Source organism: Sorghum bicolor, chromosome 10 (genome assembly GCF_000003195.3).
Source record: "Sorghum bicolor cultivar BTx623 chromosome 10, Sorghum_bicolor_NCBIv3, whole genome shotgun sequence".
Classification (NCBI taxonomy): Eukaryota; Viridiplantae; Streptophyta; class Magnoliopsida; order Poales; family Poaceae; genus Sorghum; species Sorghum bicolor.
The window spans coordinates 55,268,064-55,288,854 of NC_012879.2; the positions used below are offsets into that span (position 1 = coordinate 55,268,064).

General features: G+C 42.7%; 1 protein-coding gene across 1 annotated transcript; it reads right to left on the bottom strand.

The window, feature by feature from the left end:
* On the bottom strand, positions 850-2,722 carry LOC8058421 (WRKY transcription factor WRKY28). Its single transcript, XM_002438712.2, has 3 exons — positions 2,425-2,722; positions 1,881-2,294; positions 850-1,767 (listed from the first exon to the last, which is right to left on the bottom strand). The coding sequence occupies exons 1-3, from the start codon at positions 2,566-2,568 to the stop codon at positions 1,297-1,299; spliced, it is 1,029 nt and encodes a 342-aa protein (XP_002438757.1). The 5' UTR covers positions 2,569-2,722; the 3' UTR covers positions 850-1,296.

The window sequence follows — 20,791 nt, forward strand, 5'->3', positions numbered from 1 at the left end:
CTTCTAAATAGATACCTACGGTTTTCTCTAGTATAAGTTAATGAACTAAATCAATAATTCTTTTCCTTATTTTTTTATTTAGTTCATTTAGTTACACTAGAGAAGAACCGCGGGGGTATTCGTTTGGAGCACCGTCCCCATCCTTAACTCTGCTCGCCCTCCCCCCTCTCCCCTCCCTCCCACCACCCAGCCCTCCTCCCCAACCCTCATCGGTCGGCGGTCTCGACGACTGCCTGCTCTGTGGAGGACCCAACCACCGAGCTGACCCCCGCACGCAAGATCCTGTTGTTGTCTCGGATCACAGCACCGGCTTAATTAGCCTATACTTCGATCCTGCAGGTAAGCACCATCGGAGTCGATCTTCAGCACACTCTGAGCCATGGGGCATCATCTTGTTGTTCATGGTGCTGGCCTCTTCATTTGAGCTTATTAGCTTAGTTATTTAGCAGAAATTAGCGAACAATATTTTCAGTCATGACTTATCAGCCAAGCGAAAAATGTTTGTTATTTCTGATGCACCAAAGTGATCACATACCGCATAGAATTACTCCACTATCAGCTCCGGGGCAGCAGACATTATCTAGAAGGTCACGTGCCCAGGTCTCCGGGTGGAGGCGCGGAAGCTTGACCCATGTTAAGGGTAGTTTGGTTGAAATTGTTAATGTTTAGCAGATACTCTAACATTTTTGTTTTATTTAAAAATTATTATTCAATTATAGACTAATTAAGTTTAAAAGATTCGTCTTGTAAATTACTCTTTAACTATATTTTTAGTTTTATAAGCAATCTATATTTAATATTTAATGTATGTGTCAAAACATTTGATATAACGTTATTAGGGCTTCACCATTCCTGCAGAAGTAGTAGCACGTTCCGTAGTTCTATGAGGGCGCGGGATCAATAAATTAGTACATGTTTACTATAGTATTATACATGGTCAAATCATGAACTAAACTTTAGTCAGCGAATCCAAACACTCTTGTGACTGTCAACGCGCCGAGCCTCCGACGCCCAATGGTGGACAGGGCAGGCGCCAGAAACGCAAGGCTCGGTCCGACTCCGGACACATGTGTGCCACACGCACGTCTGTCTTGTCTGTGTGCCGTGGCGCCGGCGCTCGCGTGATGTCGGCCCTGACATGATCTACCGATCTTGTTTGTCTTTGGCCCCACCATCTGATGCGCGCGATCACGTTCGTGTATTCCGGCTTTCCCCGTGCGCATTCGCCGTATGATGATCATGGGCTCTTCTCCTTGTTCTAAACCACCGATTCTTTTTTGTCTATTAATTAGTTAATTAATCCCTGGTCGGGGAGAGCTCGAGGATCCGGCCGGAGAGCGCGCTGACTAGCGCCGCCTTGAACCCGGGATCCCTGGTCAGGGTCACCGCCATGTGCTCCGCGAGGTTCTTCCTCGCCACCTCCGACGACGGCACCGTCGTCGCCGCCTCTTGCTTCTGCTGCTGGTGCGGGTGCTGCAGCGGCAGTGGTGCCGCCACCGGTCGCACGGCGGCCTCGCTCGCCACCTGCGCCTGCGCCGTCGCCGTCGACCTCGCGGCCCTGCCTCCGTCGTGCTGCGGCGGCTGGCCGTGGTTGTGCTCGCCCTCGTACGTGGCCACCAGGACGGTGCTGTCGTCCGCGCTGCGCTGCACCTTCTTCTTCACCGGGCACGACGGCGCGAAGGAGCACCGGTAGTAGGCGCGCGGGCACGGGTTGTCCTTGGTCACCTTCTGCCCGTACTTCCGCCATTGGTACCCGTCCTTCACCACCTGTGTTTGTTTTTGTTTAAAAAAGCAGCACGAGAGTTAATTGACCGTAAATTCGGCGCGCAAAAAAAAAAGCGATGGTTAATTACGGCATCCCGGCCGATCCCGTTACTTACGAGGCTGAGGTCAGCGGGGTCGGCGTGGACGTATCGCCGGGACACCTTGGGCCGGCACTCCTCCCGCACGGCGCGCCGGAAGGCGGCGGCGGTGACGCTGACGGCGGCCGATGTGCACTCCGCCTGATCGTGGGCCTGAGCGCTGGCCGTCAACGGCGGCGATGGCTTGCGGCTGTGGTGGTGTTGGGCGGCGGTGTCGAGGCTGTTGTCGCCGGCGCTCCGGATCCGCTTCCTGGATGGCGAGGCCGCGGAGCCGCCCTCCGATGTGGAGGACCCAGTGTGGTTGGCGGCGGCCACCATGTCGTTGACCTGGCCCTTCAGCTCCGTGTACTTGGCCACCACCGCCCGCAGCATCTCGCTCAGCCGCTTGTTCTCGTCGCCGACGCGCCGGAGCTCCGCCTCGAGCTTCTCGACCTGTAATATGACCAGCAAGTTCCGATCGATCCCAAATCAGCAAATTGCTCTCGTTTGTAATCCAGCCGGCGATGGATCGAATGAGCTGCAGAGGGCATATGCTCGCTCCTGCGGTGCGCCCACTACATACCTCTGGGTCTTTCTTGACGGCCATGAAGTTCTCCTCGACCAAGACCTTGGTCGTCTTGGCCGGAACCGCCGGCCTCGCCGTAGGAAGCAGGCCGACGTTGAGGTCCAGGCTCAGGGAAGGCTGGTGCCCGACCCACGGGTCCATGTCCGCCGCCGCCGTCGTTCCCACAAGAATCGTTAGCACCTCAATCGCGTAGTACGTCAAGAATAGCTAGCTACTGGTACAGCAAACGGATCAGAGGCGCGCGCGCCGCTGGAAGAAGGAGGAGCTGAGGAGTTGCTGCGCTTGTGCATGGACATGGATGAAGGGGCCATGGCTATGGCTCCAGGAAGGCGAATATATAGGCAGCGGAGGTGGAGCCGTGGAGGAAGGCATGTGCGTCAGTGCGTGCTGTCTGAGGCGTTGTTTAGTTCAAAAAAATTTTGCAAAAATTTTCAGATTCTCCGTAACATCGAATCTTTAGACACATGTATGAAGTATTAAATATAGACAAAAATAAAAACTAATTGTACAGTTTGGTCGAAATTGACGAGACGAATCTTTTAAGCCTAGTTAGTCTATGATTGGATAATATTTGTCAAATACAAACGAAAGAGCTACAGTGTCGATTTTGTAAAATATTTTGAAACTAAACAAGGCCTGACTGTCGGTCGTCGTCGTCGTCTTGGTCGTGACAGAATATATCAAAGCTGGGACGAACGGGCACTGCACTGCATGCGGATTATAATACATGATGGTTAACGCCTAATAAATTAAAGGTTCATTCCGGTGTCGATGTGATCTAGGCGTGCCGCGAGTTTTAATTAGTCGCTGAGATTAAACTAATCTCTTCTGGCCGACTGCAGTGTGGTGGCGGGCGGGGGCTGGGGTGGCCGGGGCCCATCACCGGACTGGATCATCATGCCAGGCCAGGCGCCGGCCGGCGGCGCTTGGAAAGGCGATGGAGGGAAAGGGTCGCCGGGGTCGAACGGATAAAAACACCAGAAGAATACATACATGTGGGAGGCTTGCGATGTGGCCATCACGATTCCCGGGTTTAGCTTGCATTTTGGGAGGATTAGTGTTGACTCCCACTCACACCCTTCTTCTCTCTCTTTGTTGGCTGGTGCTCTCTGTCCAACCGTATGCTGTATGCAGATGTGTTCATTAGCTGGGAAACAGCTCTAATCGATTCACTCCAAAAGGGTCTAGGGCGTCAGCAAATACGCACTAAAACCCGGTCAATTCGTCATGGGAACACGTATATATGTAGGGTATATAGAAACAGACACACACATCATACATGAGAACAGCACCAAAAATCACAGTTTCTCTAAAATGATTGAACCCAACAAATACTCCAAAAGGCCTACTCTCTCTATTTGTTCCAAAAGTAGTATCAAAACTGACAACATCACCAAAATATGCATAGTCAGTGAGCATTTTAGCATCAACCTAGAAAATGTTAGCTATTTGTTCTTCTCGATCCATTTGCAATGCATATTGAAATGATGGATTCTCAGCAATTTTCTCTTGAAAATACATAAGCATGCTTCCAGCTTGACCATATGCCATCTCACGTTGGCGTTTGACCCTTAAATAATTTTTGTGGTCTCGAAGAGTGTAACTGAGATGTGCTGAGCCACCAACTTGGATAGAAGCCAATTCATGTGCAGCTTTGGACCCAATTCCTGCATCGTCAGCCGTCTCAATTTCAAAACCTTGTAGCTCTGAAATTTTCCTTTGAGACACCAATAAATGTGAGGTTTGTGGCAACTGGAGGGTGTGATTGTGTTCCAAAATCACCTCAGTGACTTTATAATTTTCCTTCTCCCAGTCTAGTACGAGACCCATGCGAACTTCACAATTAGGTCTAGTTTCAGCTCTTGGATACTTTATTAAATGGTCTCTTTTATCTTTCACTCTGTGTCCCTCATTCGCACAAAAACAAATCTGCATGACCTAATCTTTCCATCTGATTTTCTTTTGTTTGAGTACCTTTTTCTAACCTCAAAACCTTTTTGACCACCATAGCTGACCCAAAACAACCAAGCCTCATGTGTACTGTTGAATTCCATGCCAACTTGAGGTAAGAAATTAGAAGAAAACCCATCTCTACAGCACATGGAATATTTAATAAGCAACTAAAATGTGCCTGAGCGCATGAGGAGAAAGAAACAGACATGGGTTATGTACACACCTCTTTTCTTCCATCTCATATATTCTGAAAGTAAGTTGACGTTTCTTCTTTAATCAATTCCAACACAAGCTGACGGAGTAGAGGATAGCAAATAGATTAGAAGAATATTGATGCAATCAAACACACATGGAGAGGAGTGGAGATCTGCAAACATATTTCAGAATAAAAAAATCAAACACACATGGAGAGGAGGAGTGCAGACCTGCAAACGCCGTGGCCTTGGCCCAAGTAGCGGCCGATCGTCAACGCACGCTCGAGCTTGCAAGAAAACAGATGATGAATGGCCGGCGCACAACACAAGCAGCAACCGATCGTCAGACGCCTGACGCTCGGGCTTGGAATAAACCCGATGGCAGATGGCCGACGCCGCCGATTCACCTTCGCTAGCGGGAAAAACACATGGTATTCGCGCCAAAAAGAAAAATACGGCGGCAAAAGGGGCGTGACAGTGTTATTCTTGGGCCAAGGCCCATGTAGCATAGGAGCATGGCGGCTAATAGTTAGAGTGCATGGCGTGTACGTGGATCTTCAAAAGAACGGCTCAGATTTGTTGACTGCAGCTGCAGTCATTTCACGTGAAGTCAGATGATCTCGTTCCCATCATGCCTGCTGCCTGCCCAAATCTGCATTTCCCAACACACGATCTCCCCAAACTAATTAAAACCCAGGAGTGATATCATCGGGTATTCAGTTGGTCGCGACGTCCTGCCACCTCCCAGGAGGTCGCTGACGAACAATCACTCCATCCTAAAATCCCAAGAATCTTGAAAAATTAAATTGTCTAAAGTTTGTCCAAATTTATATGGTAAAATAATAATATTTATAATATCAACTAAGTATTATTAGATATTTTCATACTATATCTATTTGATGCCACAAAACTTTGTAAGTCTTTTCTATAAACCTGAAATGCTTTAAATCTACAAGATTCTTAGAGTAATTTACAATTTAGAACGGAAGGAGTACGTGATTAGCCGGACCGGTTCTTGTTTTGGGTTAGGAAAAGAAGAGGCGGCCTCGCGGTGTGATGTTGGCACGAAATATATTCATTGGACCTGGACCCGGCACGAACAGGGGACAGTCGGAGACTGCGTATTGACGAGAAGAGGACGACACGACACACTCGCAGCAGGCAGCAGGCTGCTGCAGGCAGGACTTGGACCTGGCCGGCCGGCGCGCCTGCTGGTGGTTACCAAGAACAAGTTGGCTTGATCTCTTCGCGCCAAGGCAGCCAAACGACTAGACGGCCGGAGGTCGAGTAGGAGGACACGACGGAATGGGTAAAGTTTGGGGAAACCACACAGAGACTAGGTCGGACGTGTTGATCTTTTCATGAAAAAAGGGCCACGTTTCTTCAAGTTCAAGATCATATTTCAATGCATGCAGGCCAGATTACCAAATGTCACATACATATATGTGGTCAGGGAAAGTAGGTCTTGAAATTATCCACAAGAAAAAGGTAGGAGTATCCGAGTACGGGATCCCCATGATGTTGAAAACAGAGGACTGGATTATTAGCCGGAGGAAGTTCCGCTTTTTGACAAGAAGCAGGACGGCATCCATCAGAGTTCAAAGGCACGTAAAAGGAAGGAAGGCATAGGCAGCACAACTGGCTTGCTGTGACTGTGATGTTCTTTTCGCTCGTCATCATCATCGGTGGCGTAGAAGAAACCGTAAAGAAATTCACCTCACATCATGCCTAGCGATCATATAAATGTAAAAAAAATGGTTTTAAGACAAGTTATGGTTCGTGCTAGTAGAGTAGTAATCCATGTTTCTCCTAACTTGACCAGACTAGCTACTCACAGGCCCTAAGTCAACAGGATTCGGTTCTAGTTAATCGCCGCAGTTTTACTGCAAGAGAAGCTGTATCGGACTAGTACACTACTGCTGCTGCTGCTGCCCTTTTCCTCACGTATACGTACTTGTGAACTGGACCGCAGCCGCCACATTTTGCGACGCCCCTGTTCTGATTTCTGGAATCTGAATCTTTACCGAGAGGTGGTGCATGAACCGAATGAAAACTCTCCGGCACCACCGTCTTCACATTTCCCACATTTGGTACGCCGCCGCAATGCAAAGTCAGAAGGAATCTAGTGATGAATCTGTATGAGTGTTTTTGGCACGATGCATGCTACCTGATAATAGACTTTCAAAGTTTCTAGATCCGGGTCTCCGTAGTCTGTACTCTGTTCCACGATTCCACGAGCGGCACTGCAGAGTCCAAAACTGCATGGATTATTCTGTGACACACTTGTTCAACTTCACGCCCACATCACGGAAATGGTGGCGGGCGTTAAAGGGGTTGATGCCCTGCCGTGCCATCCAAGCAAATAGGCATGTAGGGGAATGGGACGGATGTCTAGTTTGTCAGTATGGAGGAGAAGATATTAAGCATATAATGTTCACATGTGATCGTGCAAGGAAAGTCTGGCAATCGCTTGGCATCCGGTGGAGTTTGTGCTGTGCTTACTGCTGGCTGGTATATTTAGTGGGAGCGTCGGCAATACGTACATGGAGAATCGATCCAACGTCCCTTTAGATCAGCTATGTCTATTGTAGCGCTAACGAAAAATTATAAAGCAGTAAGGAAGAAAGGGTTACAAATACATCAGGGACGGTTAAAGCCACCAGTGGGGAAAGTAATGGTGAATGTTGATGCGGCCTTTGATGAGGATGAGGGGTGTGGTAGTGTGGGTATAGTTGTAAGAGATAGCACGGGAGGAGTCTTAGCTGCTGCCCACAACTTTGTGCCACACTTGGTAGATGCACCGATGGTAGAAGCCTATGCATTGAAAGAAGGATTGATGCTGGCGCAACATATCGGGTGCAACAGGTTAATTTTCCAATCATATTGTATGGGGGTCGTAGATAAAATGAAAGATGGAGGTTTCACGGCGAATTCGACAACCGCCTTATATGACGAGTGTAATATCATATGGAGCGATTTTCAGGATATTATGATTGAGCATTGTAATAGAGAGGCAAATCAAGCTGCGCATAATCTAGCAAAAAGAGTGATGCAATGTAAGCAAAATTGTACTTGGGATGATAAGCCACCTAGTTTCATACTTGATTGCCTAGCAAGTGATATAACTATCCTCAATGAATAAAGAAGGCTGAATTGTTTCAAAAAAAACTTAGTCTAGTCATTGCGGTAGTTATTTTATAGTAATAAAAAAAGCAAAAGATATGTATCTATAAAAAAAATAAAATAACTTATAATTTAGGAGGTAGGCCATAGGAAACAAAGGGCTTTGAAGCTCTTGTCATATACGAAAGGCCTTGTAAATTTCAAGTAACAATATTTCCTTCAATGCTTATTAAAAACGCGGTTAGGGAACGGTTCTAAACACTTAAACACACATCAAGACAATCTCATGAGGACTTGAGTGTCAACAACACTAAGAATACAACATGACTTGAGGCCTATTTGGAGGGGCTTTATGTAGCTCTGACTCTGTGTTGGAATACAACATAACTTGAGGACTTGAGTGACAACAACACTAAAAATACAATACTAAGAACACATCTTGTCCAAAATGGTGGTATTCTTAGTTGTATTTTGATAGAGCTTCTCCCTTTTCGTAGTTGTATTTTGATAGAGCTAGAGCTAGCCATCTTGTCCCATGCTACAGTGTATATATAGTATTGTATAATGTTGTTCAGTGCACATGTACATGGAGTCGGAGTCGGTGGGAATAGCGCCAAATGACACCCAGGAAGCCCAGGCTGTAAACTAACAACTGTTTGAGGCTTTTGTGTTACTTTGATGTTTGAATCCAGCGGCACCAAATATACACGTACGGCCGGGCACGGTCTACAAACTGTCAAGCTACCTGTTGGCTAACGTTTGAAACCTTTTGGTTGCGTTGTGCTCGTGGCTGACGAAAAGAAACGAAGCGAGTGGTATTTCAGTGTCCATATATACAGTACACCAGTGAATTCGAGAACATGATTATCATGTTGTGAATTAAGCACACGAATGGGCCACATGTTCCATGAAAAAGCGCTTCTAGTTTGAGTGTACAGTAAAGAGCATGGTACTAGGACAGCAGAGCGCGGTGCGCCGCGCCCGCGCCCGCGCCCGCGCCCCTGGTTTGTTTGTCGCGATTGTGAGAAGAAGAAAAAAAGGGCACGTGGAACATGTGACCGCGACAACATATGATTCCTCCTGCAGGGAAACGCAGAAGAAGGCGGAAACACGCGCGAGACGGAGTCGCCGGGCCGCGGGCCCCATTCGCGCAGGCGGGCGGATGCCGTTGCCGTCCCCGCTCGCTCGGCTCGGCACTCGCCCCGGATCTGGATGCGGTCGCCGTCGCGTGGAGGTGGACCCCGTCCAAGATGCGGACAGCAGAGTCGCCGCGTGCCCGCCGCACGTGGCGTCGAGACGCTGGAGCCCCGGCACCCCAGCCGCCGGTCGGCAGGTGGGACTTCGTCGGAGGCCAGGCCCCCGCCGCCGGCAGCAAGTGGGCTGTGGGCGGCCAGCGAGCGACCTGTCGGTCCTGGACCTTGACCGGCTCGGCTCGCTCCGCTCCGGGTCCCAGTCGCAGGGCCCGCGCGTGCATGCAGTGGGGTCATGCGGACGCGGACTTGGATACTGAAAATTTCTACTGCCTGCCACTACCACCAGTGACTGGCGACTTTGTCTGACTGCTCGGCTGCTCCCAGTCACGTGCGCAACTGTGCGGCACGGATTGGATGATGGAAACTTGTTGGTGGTGGGCTGCGTGCCAAAGTCAAGCCTTGACCAAAAGGAGCCTTTTCTTCTTCTACGCACTCTTGCTGCTAACTACAGTAATACAAATGCATGTTCTTCATTGTACTACTACCCATAGGCGGAGCAAGCTAGATAGAAAAGTGGTCCGTTGATCATCTTAAATTAAGTTTAAGGTTAAACTATAGTACATGAACTCTCTACAATCATACACATAGATCATTCTATAATTTAGATTTACATCTAAAATGGATCACTCTTACTCTAGCTACGCCATTGCTACTACTACCCACATGATATAGATATATATATATATATATATATATATATATATATATATTTACATATATATACAGTGTATGCTCCGATATATCCAACGTAATTGGATTACTATACTCTGTCCCTGAATAAAGACGTTTTGGGGCTTGTTCTCTAGCTTTCTCAAAACACACATGTATCGTTGACATGGATGTACGTGGGAGTTTGGAGCACAGTTTTAAGTCAGAGCTTCTAGCTTCTCATGGTTACTACTTTGTCAATATCGGTGCTATCAATGTGATGCATTTTCTGGTTAATTTCTTAAAAAGATGCGGACAAGTCATTAAAAAAAGAATAACTTTGTTGGACTAATGAGGTTTTGCTACATACATACTCTTGTCCCTACATATATACGTATGGAATCGAATCAGCACCAACTACTACCTGATCAAGACTAGCACGGTTTATTTAGGGCGTGTTTGGTTCCGAGTGTTTTCCTTAACACTTATCACATGAAATGTTTACATATATGTATAGAGTATTAATAAATATAGACTATTTTTAAAATAAAAAACATAGTTAGAGAGTAATTTGCTAGACGAATCTTTTAAGTCTAATTAACCCATAATCAGACATTAATTGTTAAATAAAACAAAAAAAAACTTTAATACCTGTTAACTTTAACAATTTTAACCAAATACACACCCTACATGTTACTGAACCATACGTACGTATGGATAGTTTGGTAGTAGTCCTGATTCATCGTGAGGTTGGTCAATCAACCAGCTTGACTGTTATGTGGCAACAAGGTCAGACTCAGAGAGATGGCCCAAAGATCGATAACGAACCTTGCAAACCAAAGCTCCTATATCTACGACCCAGCATGCAGCAGATGACAGATAGACAGACACTCGATGGTTAGTGTCGTAGTAGTGCGTATACGAGAATAATGCATGCATTGCATGTGGCATGGCGGGCGCGCTAATGAAGTTTTAACAGCTCCATGACCGGCCGGCAGGCCAGCGAATTATTAGCGAGAAGAAAGTGGAGTGGAAAGAAGCGAGAAGAAGAACGAACGAGAAAGAGACCAAGCTGCTTTCCATTTTCCTCATCCTCACGCTGCCGGCAGGCAGCGGTGGCTCTCAAGTCCCTGGACTATCTTTTTCACTTAATTACCTTTACCCCACGTTCTGGAAGGGGGTAGTTTGACACTCTTCTTGTGGGCAAAAGATAGCACTACTGGGAAAAGCTGAGACAGTTGGAAATGGAAACACACACTTGGTTGCCTAATAATTCTGTTTTGTCGTCAAGCAGGTTGGAGCACAATGAACGGAACATGCATGCATGCTCTTGACCATGTAACCTAACCCCGATCACTCCGCACTTCCGCAGACATGTAAAATTTGGTCAATGACGATCGTACTACAATTTAAGGAGCACTGATGATGGCTTGCAAGACTGAGGCTCATCTCTGGAGAGTGCGTTTACCAAATTACAAAGATAGAGAAGTTGCTGATAAAGTGTTCAGTATTAGTTAACGCAATGTAAAAGATTAGTAAAACATTGAAATGTTTTTTCCAAACATTTGGCTTTTGGAGCCACAATATAATTTGAATCAGGCGGGGGATTCCTAACACCCCTATATATATATATATATATATATATAAAACTTTACCACGCCTGACTTTTTTAAGTAAAGAAGATGGACAAATGATCATCATATTTTCGACAAAACTTAGCGTGGCTATGGAAAAAAAGAGAGATGAGAGTTTAGCAAGACAACGAATATGTGTTTAAAAATCGGTGGCATGACTAAGACCGACTATTTGTGTCTAGTAGCTCATATAGTAAATTACTTATTTATGCTCTATTACGGAAGGTAAACCACCACTTTAGGACACAACTCTGTTTTACTCATTTTCAGCATGACTACCTAAAACATGCTCTCTACTTTTCTAGAATTTTCATTCTTGCTCTCTCTCCAATACTACTGCCTAAAACATGATATCTACCTTTTAATTACAACCCTAGGTTATTCCTAAATCATCTCATCCCTTCCAAATAAAATTGTCCTCTCTTGCTCTTTCAATCTATAACCATGTTTCTTTTTATTTTGCCCCACCCAACTTCCTTCAAATACGCACAACACTGGCACAGATAAGGGAACAATTCATCCAATGTCGCCCACCGAGAGAAGGGGAGGATCCAGGGTGGGGTTCGAAGGCAGTGGCGTCGGGTGTGTGGAGGAAGCCAAGGTCGGCCGTGGAGGCAGTGGAGTCAGATGTGGCGAGGAGGAAACAAATGATAAGATGGAGTATTTGGATAGCCCACAAAATTAAGGGGTTGGGGAGGGCCAACTGGGCAAGTAGGTAGCACGTTGGAGGTGAGTTTTTTTCCACTACTTAAAAATAGAGTAGAGTACTGGAGATGCTCTAATTCCCCTGGAAATATACTTTTCATAAATTGTTCAGTGTCACTATTGCAAGAACATATTTTCTATCTATTATCTAAATGAACTTAGAGCCAATAAAGCTACTAGTTTGGGCTCCATCGGTGCAGCTCCTTGTAACACTATAGCAAGAGTGTGTTAGAGCTGTAGAGAGCTTTCCAAAGCAGCTTTCCCAAACAACTCTATATAACAAGCAGAGAGCAAGAAATGCCAGAATTAGATTGAATATACGACGTTAGGGAAAGATAACCGAGTCGTCGCTGCCGTGTGAACGCACGCCTCCAACGGCTGCACTGTTCACACGGCGGGGACGGCTCGGTTTTCTTTTCTCCGCGCGCCAGCGCCAGCGTGGAGTTGAGCTTCAACCCATGTCAATTTCGCCCCCTACTTTTCCTGCGGCGGTTTGGTTTGGCTCTCGCACTCGTGCTCGTGCGTCCGCTCGTCGTCGTTGACGTGAGACGTACGTGCTTCTAATTCTCGTCTGGTCTGGCAACTCGCAAGGAAGGATCGAGCAGTGGCTGACGCCTGACGGACCGTGACCGGCCGGGGATGGACAGTGGCTGGGAAAAAAAACGAAGGCTGGAGCCTCTTGTCCGGTTGAGACGGCGGACCGTGGGAGTATGCAGCGCTGTCTCGACTCTTGGACTCTGGCCTTTTCGCTTGACTATGTTACGATTAAAAGTATTATTTACTAATTTGTTATAAGAGAAAAATACTATTAAATAATAGATAGATTTAGCAAATAATCTCGAACCAACAAGCTGTTACTCTAGAACTGTCGACCCGTGTTCGATTTTTCAGCTTGTTTTGTATGTAACATATATTTTGTCTATCCGTTAGTACTAGAAGTTCAGTCCAATCGACCTGACTAAATCGCGAACGTTCATCCAGTTCGAATCAAGCGAACGATCCGACAGCGGCTGCAATTTCTATTTTAGGAATAAACAAATCCCACCACTTTCCTTATTTGGTAAGCAGGTATTTTTTTTATTTGTTGCGCGTGCAAACGCGTTGATCTTATTTTCTTTTCACGCGCGTGTACACGAACCTATCATTATGTTTTCTCTCGCACATAACTTACACAAACTATGTTACACAACATAACTTCAAAAGAATAAGTTAAGCGTGCTAAGTTATAGAACATTCTCTTTAGGTTTCATCAACATTTTCTTTTTCTTTGAGAAACTAATCATTCGTAACTCTATACATTATGTTAATCAACTAAGTTAATCATTCATAACTCTAAACAGTAAATTAATCAAATAAGTTAGGATACATACATATAAAAGTACATATAACTCGAACAATAAGTTAACCAAATAAGTTACATAACATACACATGAAAAAATAGGTTACATACATAACTATATACAATAAGTTAATCAAATAAGTAGACAGTATACAAATAGAAACACAAGTTAGATACATAACTCTGTATAATAAGTTAATCAAATAACTTAGATAGCATACACATGAAAAAGACATATTACATACATAACTCTGTATAATATAAGTTAATCAACTAAGTTATATAGCATACACACAAAACAAAAGTTAGATACATGTAACTTTGTACAATAAGTTAATCAAATAATTTGATAGCATACACATGAAAACACAAGTTAGATATATAACTTTATATAATAAGTTAATTAACTAAATTAGGTACCATACATATGAAAAAACATGTTATATACATAACTTTATACAATTTATGGTCATAAGATTAAGTAAAATAGGAAGAAGAAAAGGTGAAAGAAGGGATCAAAATAGTGCAAATAAAATTAAATTAGTTAACATATAAAAGAATAAAATATAAAGAAAAAAATAAGAAAATATATAAAAAAGATATAGATGAATGCACTTGTGGTAGCGCATGTTCGGTGGAGGAATAAATATGACACACCTACAACAGCACACGTCCGTCTCGGGATCGTTCGCTCAAACGAAAAGGAGTGAACGCTCGCGGGAATGGATTTGTGCAGTCCAATGCACATATACTTGAGTAAATTAACGACGCCACGCCACTATTCTACGAACGTTCAATGGAAATAAAAGCAACGGTCAATTTCGGACAGCCATTCTCTTTCTTTATTTGGGCAGTGCATATATTACTTTCTATTTCTGGACAAAACAGAGAACCATTTCTCTTTCTCTTTTAAGGCATTCGATTCTTTTTTCACTTTCTTTTGCTGGATCACCCGTCCTTAAATATGTTTTTATTTTTTTTTAAGAAGCATATGCTCATAACTTATAAAACGAAATTAAAAAGCATAACTTTAACGATAAACTTAACAGTACTAACTTAGAAGTGCTTCTAGCAACATAAGTTTGAGAAATAGCTCAACATTGCTAACTTAGTCGTTCTCCTGCATTCTCTTTTAGGTTTGAAGAGTTGTTTTTTCTCTCTTTTTGGAAAACTAAACATTTAGGAAATGGGAAGAGAGTTTATAAAAAGGTGGGGGATGAAATAAAAGTAACTTTTACAACTTATACTACATAATACATTCCATAGAATGATGATGCACCCTTGGAAAACCAAGATAAAATAATTGCTTTTTAAACTTGTGCAACGATAATTTCAGAATTTGTTTCTTCAATTCGTAGATCTGTAAAATAATTAAATTATAAAATTTAAAATAACAAGTACAAAATACAAGTTAGATGCATTACTGTTAATAGTAACTTAGACAAATAAGTTAGCTAGCATGCAGCACATGAAAAACACAAATTACTTATATAACTTTGTACACTAACTTAATCTCGTGAGTTAGTAGCCTATACATAAAAAGAGAATTTAGATAAACTCAGTACAATAAACCTAATGAACTAAGTTGCGCTGCATAGCCATGGAAAATGTAATTGACTTTTTTAAATTGAATTTACTATATATCTAAACACAATTGTATATCTATACATATAGCAAAATCAATATATGTAGAAAATTCAAAATATTTTATAATTTGGAATAGAGGGAGACATAAATTACACAATACAACTTAATGTACATAAGTTACACAACTAATACACTAGTGTATATAGAAAGTTATGCAGTTATTATACACAAACAGAAGTTATACAATACAACTTAGCAGAATAGGTTAACACCATAACTTAGCAGAATAAGTTAGCAATATAACTTATATGTTATAAGTTAATATACATAAATTGCTACTAAAAAATAAAAATCTTCAAAATATATAGAAGTGAGGTCTAGTTTTGTCTCGTCACGTTGAACACACTGGTATAGACGGAATTAAAAATAGATACACCATTCAAAAGTTATAGCAATTTGAAATAAATGTTTTGCTTTTTTTTCATGGTGACGTCAAGAGCAGAGGGAAAGGGAAGTGGAGGGAGAAGGATGGACAACCGACGTACATTAGCTATCGGATGGTTCGCTAGATTAAAAACTAGCGAACAACCGTGAGAATAGAATTGGGCTCACGTAGAGTACATAGAAGGCGAAACTACAAATTAGAGCAGACGTGTACAGCGAGAAAAGCCACTGGTGTGTGAGATTCAGGATTAGGGATCTTGACACTTGCGTTTTGATTCCCAGTCAGATCCAGTTCCTTTTCTTCTTCTACGTAGTAGTACTAGTATAAGATTGTGATCTACGTTGACTGCATGCAACTGGAAGTCACCCCGAACCATGCATTTTTTTTGAAAAATATTGTAATTTTTTTGAATTTTCAGATGTATCTAAACAGGCCCTAAGTCACCACTTGTTTTATTCAAAGATTTATATAAAATATTACTTTGTTATCGTGACTTAATTTATTAATAAAATTTCTCTAAAAATGACTTAAATTTAAATATGTTTACATAAATTTTTAAATTTATTTATATAAAATTTTTAAATAAAATAAAAAAGTAAACTTAACATAAAAAAAAGTCAGTAGTCTTACAATTTGTGATGAAGGAAGTATACCATACTCCCTAAAGCCGAGCTGAGCACGTATGCCGTTACTAGTATATATACGGAAAAAAAAAAACAGAGTTACCAATGTCAAAGAAACATCATCACGTGTTGCTCAACTTTATTATATGTGCGAGCAAACGTCATCCCTTACCTCGATCTCCCGGCTGGTTAGTTGCATGGTGTCGGGCGATAAACAAAAACAAGTGCATGCATGCAAGACACACTTGCTGTTGCAGTGCAAGCGGACACTGATCATGACCAGCGAATCATATAGAATCATATACAATAATACGGCGGCTGGTGGTGGTGGTGGCGGCCTTCAGTTTGGCCACTCGCACGTCGAATGTGCTCCAACAACCAGCAGGATCCATCGATCCTTAAAAAAAAAACAGCAGCAGGATCAATAACGGTGTTGGTGGCAAGGCATAAAAAATTCAGTTCTTGAGTGCCATTTTTTTCCCCGGCCGAGCTCCTCACCGACGGCGAGCACGTGAAACCTGTGCACTGCATCTTTCAGAAACGCGCACCGCGTGCTAATGCTACCTGAACAACTGCATAGTACTGTTTAGATTAATTAACATCGTCGTATTTGCGCATTGAGTAGTAGTGCCGTACATGCGGGGGACAAAAAAAAAGAAGGATGTGAATGAATTATAGGTCTTCTTTAGGTCTTGTTTAGTTCTCAAAAAATTTTACAAAATTTTTCAGATTTTCCGTCACATCAAATCTTTAGACGTATGCATGAAGTATTAAATATAGACAAAAATAAAAACTTATTGCATAGTTTGGTCGGAATTGACAAGACGAATCTTTTAAGTCTAGTTATTATATGATTGGATAATATTTATCAAATACAAACGAAAGTGGTACTATTCATATTTTGCAAAATTTTTGGGAACTAAACAAGGCCAAAAATTTTGACAAAATGAGTATTTTAGCATTTCCGTTTGTTTTTGATAAATACTAGGCTCAAAAGATTCGTTTCGTAAATTATAGTTAAACTGTGTAATTAATTATTTTTTATTTATATTTAGTGCTCTATGCATGTTCCATAAAATTCGATGTGACGAGAAATCTGAAAAAAAAATTGTAATTTTTTTTGGAAACTAAACAAGGCCATAGATTCTTCATGATCGTGGTGCGCGGACATTGGGTTATAATAATTTGAAATTTGAAATGGGCGATAGAATCATAGAATGGTAGTACTAGAAGCGGATCAGGAAGGCATGCAGCTGATTATTCAAAAGCTGACCCTGCTGTTTGACAGGGAGCTGGTCGTCGTATCGTTATCGTATCTTCCTCGCATCCATCGGGGCTACTATTATTCCTTCTATACGACTGTGCAACAAAATATTGGGCCTTGTTTAGTTCCGAAAAGATTTCGGTACTGTAGCACTTTCGTTTGTTTGTGACAAATATTATTCAATTATGGACTAACTAGGATCAAAAGATTCGTCTCGCGATTTCCAGCTAAACTGTGTAATTGGTTTTTGCTTTCGTCTATATTTAATACTTCATGCATGTGCCACGAGATTCGATGTGACGGTGAACCTTGAAAACTTTTTGCTTTTTTGGGTGAACTAAACAAAGCCCAAGGTCAAATCCGTGCTGATTTCAATTCTCTACAAGGATTTTCGTCTCTCTGAATCCTGCAGCGAAACGTCAACCGAGAACATGAGTTGAAGTTTTCTTACAGTACTACGTAGTACGTACTTGAAGTTCCCTTTCATTTGCGTTCGTGCATCAAAAAAGTAGTAGTATTATCATGTCCCTCCCATACGCCTACGCCGTATCGACCTGGCCTGGCGAAGGTTGACCTTGCAAACCAAGAACTGAGCAGACCAACGGAACAAACCGGGAGTAGATCGACGTGGTATTTGGTTCCGGGTTGACCTTGCCGAGTTGAGCGGTGGCGACCGCCGTGCCCCCTCGACTGCTTCTGAATTCTGATCGAGGCATTTCATATATCCACATATTGACATGTACGTACACGCACAAGGTCAACCACGGCCTTGTTTAGTTGCGAAAAGATTTTTGGATTTTGATACTGTAGCATTTTCGTTTGTATTTGCAAATTATTGTCCAACTATAGACTAACTAAGTTTAAAAGATTCGTCTCGTAAATTACAGACAAACGGTGCAATTAGTTTATGTTTTCGTCTATATTTAGTGCTTCATACATATAATAACATAAGATTTGATGTGACGTAGAATCTTGAAAAGTTTTTAAATTTCAGGGTGAATTAAACAAGGCCCACCTCTCAAAGGTGCTGTCAGTCTCTGCAAACTCCTGGTTCCACTCTCGCTCTAGCTAGTCCCTTCGAAATCAGACATCTAAACAAGGCCTAATCAGGCAAGCAGCTAGCTAGGCCTGTTTAGTTCCCTAAAAATTTTGCAAAATTTTTCAGATTCTCCGTCACATCGAATATTTAGACATATGCATGAAGTATTAAATATAGATGAAAATAAAAACTAATTACACGGTTTGGTCGAAATTGATGAGACGAATCTTTTGAGTCTAGTTAGTCTATAATTGGACAATATTTGTCAAATACAAACGAAAATGCTACTATTTATATTTTGCAAATTTTTTTGGAAGTAAACAAGGCCCTAGCCTCTCCTGACTGCATGTATGTATGCAGGTCAACGCCCAGCGCACTCATGGAAAGGTCTGGCCTGGTGGTGCCTGGCTGCCGCCTGCCGATGCCAGCAGCGTGCAGATCGGTCGCCGGCGACCGGACATCTTACGGGGTCGGGGCTCGACTTTTTTTTGGAGGTCAAACACCGGGTTCCTTGCTTTTTAATTTCCCCGGTCAGTCTCAGTCAGACCGATGATGCAGCACACCGGCACCGGCAGGCGACGAACGAATTTACCACCTGTGGCGGTCAACGCTGGCAGCTCCGACGCCCGACCTGGTCGGTCCTCTCCTTTTTTTTTCTTTTTTCTTTTTGGAAAAATGGTTGGTCCTCTCCTGCGGGGTTTTTTTAGGGGTCAAAGGCGGACAGAGCAATTAACCCACCTATTAGGCCCACCCATTTGGATAACTACAACAAATTTGAGTTAATTTAGCTAGCTAGTGATTAGCTCTTGTATCCAAATCAAGAGATTATCCACATGAAAGTCACGGTACCATTTAACTATATCAGTGGATTATTGCAATCACGCAAAATAATCACTAGAGAATCTAAAATAGCTTAATTTATATTTTAGATTACAATAGCAAAAATAAACACTAGACAGCCTAGTTTATGTTTTAGAGTATGACTAGAAATGCTCGCGGCGTTGTCGCATATAGCCAGTGTGTGTACCATTTGCAATACTTGATGGACCCTTTTTCTGTAGGAGTTGTTTGTTGAGTGTAGTAGGATAAGTATTTATTTCAGTATATTTACAAAAATATTTATTTCAGTAATACATGTTTGTTCCTAGAGTGTAGAGCATGTATTGCTTCATTGTAGTAGTATAGTTTATGCGGACTTTATTTCACGCGTAGAGTAATAATAATCGTGTGTCGGTAGATGCAAATTTTTTAAGCAACATAGGTAAGAAAAATTTGTCGCTACATTATTTTTGTATAGGTGTCATGGTCTGCACCTCGTTGTTGTACTTAGTATATATTTTGCAAACTCGTATTATTTAACATATTTTATTGGTTATCAAAACTGGGGTACCACTTTTTTGGCTATATTTATTGTGGAGGAAAAAATATTAAAAGTATTTATTAAGGAGGGAAGATCATGAGTAGCCGAAAGCTAAATGTAACTGCGATACGAGGAGAATTTGATCTCAAATCGTGAAATTTATAATACATAAACATAATGGTATTTTGTTGAAGAAAGTATATTTACATGTTTTTTTATGACTAAGCTGGTAAAATCTTCATTTTTTTTTATTCATGGTATGGTTAAGCTACCATTGATAACAAAAAACATTAAAATATGTGATGTTAGAGCATCTCCAACAGATTAGCTAAAAGTATATTCTAAATTTGATGATTTAATCCTTTTCTAAAATAGAAACCTCTCAATAAAACAAGACTAATCCAACAGCCTCGGTATAATTACCTAATCAATCAAGATGGGCCCACTCTTTGTCATGACAAAAAATCAATACTATTCGTTTTCATTGCACATCTCACTTCGTGCGTGCAGTCCGCCGCCGCTGGTGCAAGAGGCAGCCACTGTTACACAGGAATCCGTCGTCTGGATACGACACAAGCTTCTGTGTCGGCTGCCCAGGATCCATCCATTCCACTAGATGAGCGAGCGGCCTCGTCCCAGCTCCGCCGCTCGCATACCTGGAGACCGGCCACTGCCTTTGTCTCCCAGCTGCCATGCCACATGGAATTGGAGTGCCGGGAATGGGGCAGGCATGCAAGAGAGGTAAATCGTGCGGGGGAGAAGGTAGCGATACGCGCGGGAGTTCTGGGCGCTCCGGATGGCGAGTAGTCGCGGCTCGCTGAAGTTGAAGAGCGAGATAACCGGGATAGCGTGAAGGCTAAAAAAGAAAACGATCTAGCGAGCCTGTTGGACGTATTTTTTCGTTTTGCTCGGCAAATCTGATTTCACGGATAAGTCTCTTAGAGATGCTCTTATATGTTTGTAGTGTAGTGGTAGTTGTGTAGAGTTCAACAAACTTGGTTTGGTATTTTTTTTATTTATTTTATTATGTCCTTTACAAAATTCTAACCGTTTTAGATAAAGAATAAATTCGAACAAAAATAGGAAGACGTTGTCGGGCCAATTTCGGCCTAGTAAGGCCCAAGTCTGTGATATACGGCCGAGCAGGAGTCAAGCCGGCCCATTTATAAGGCCTTTGATTGCGGGTTGATTTCGATA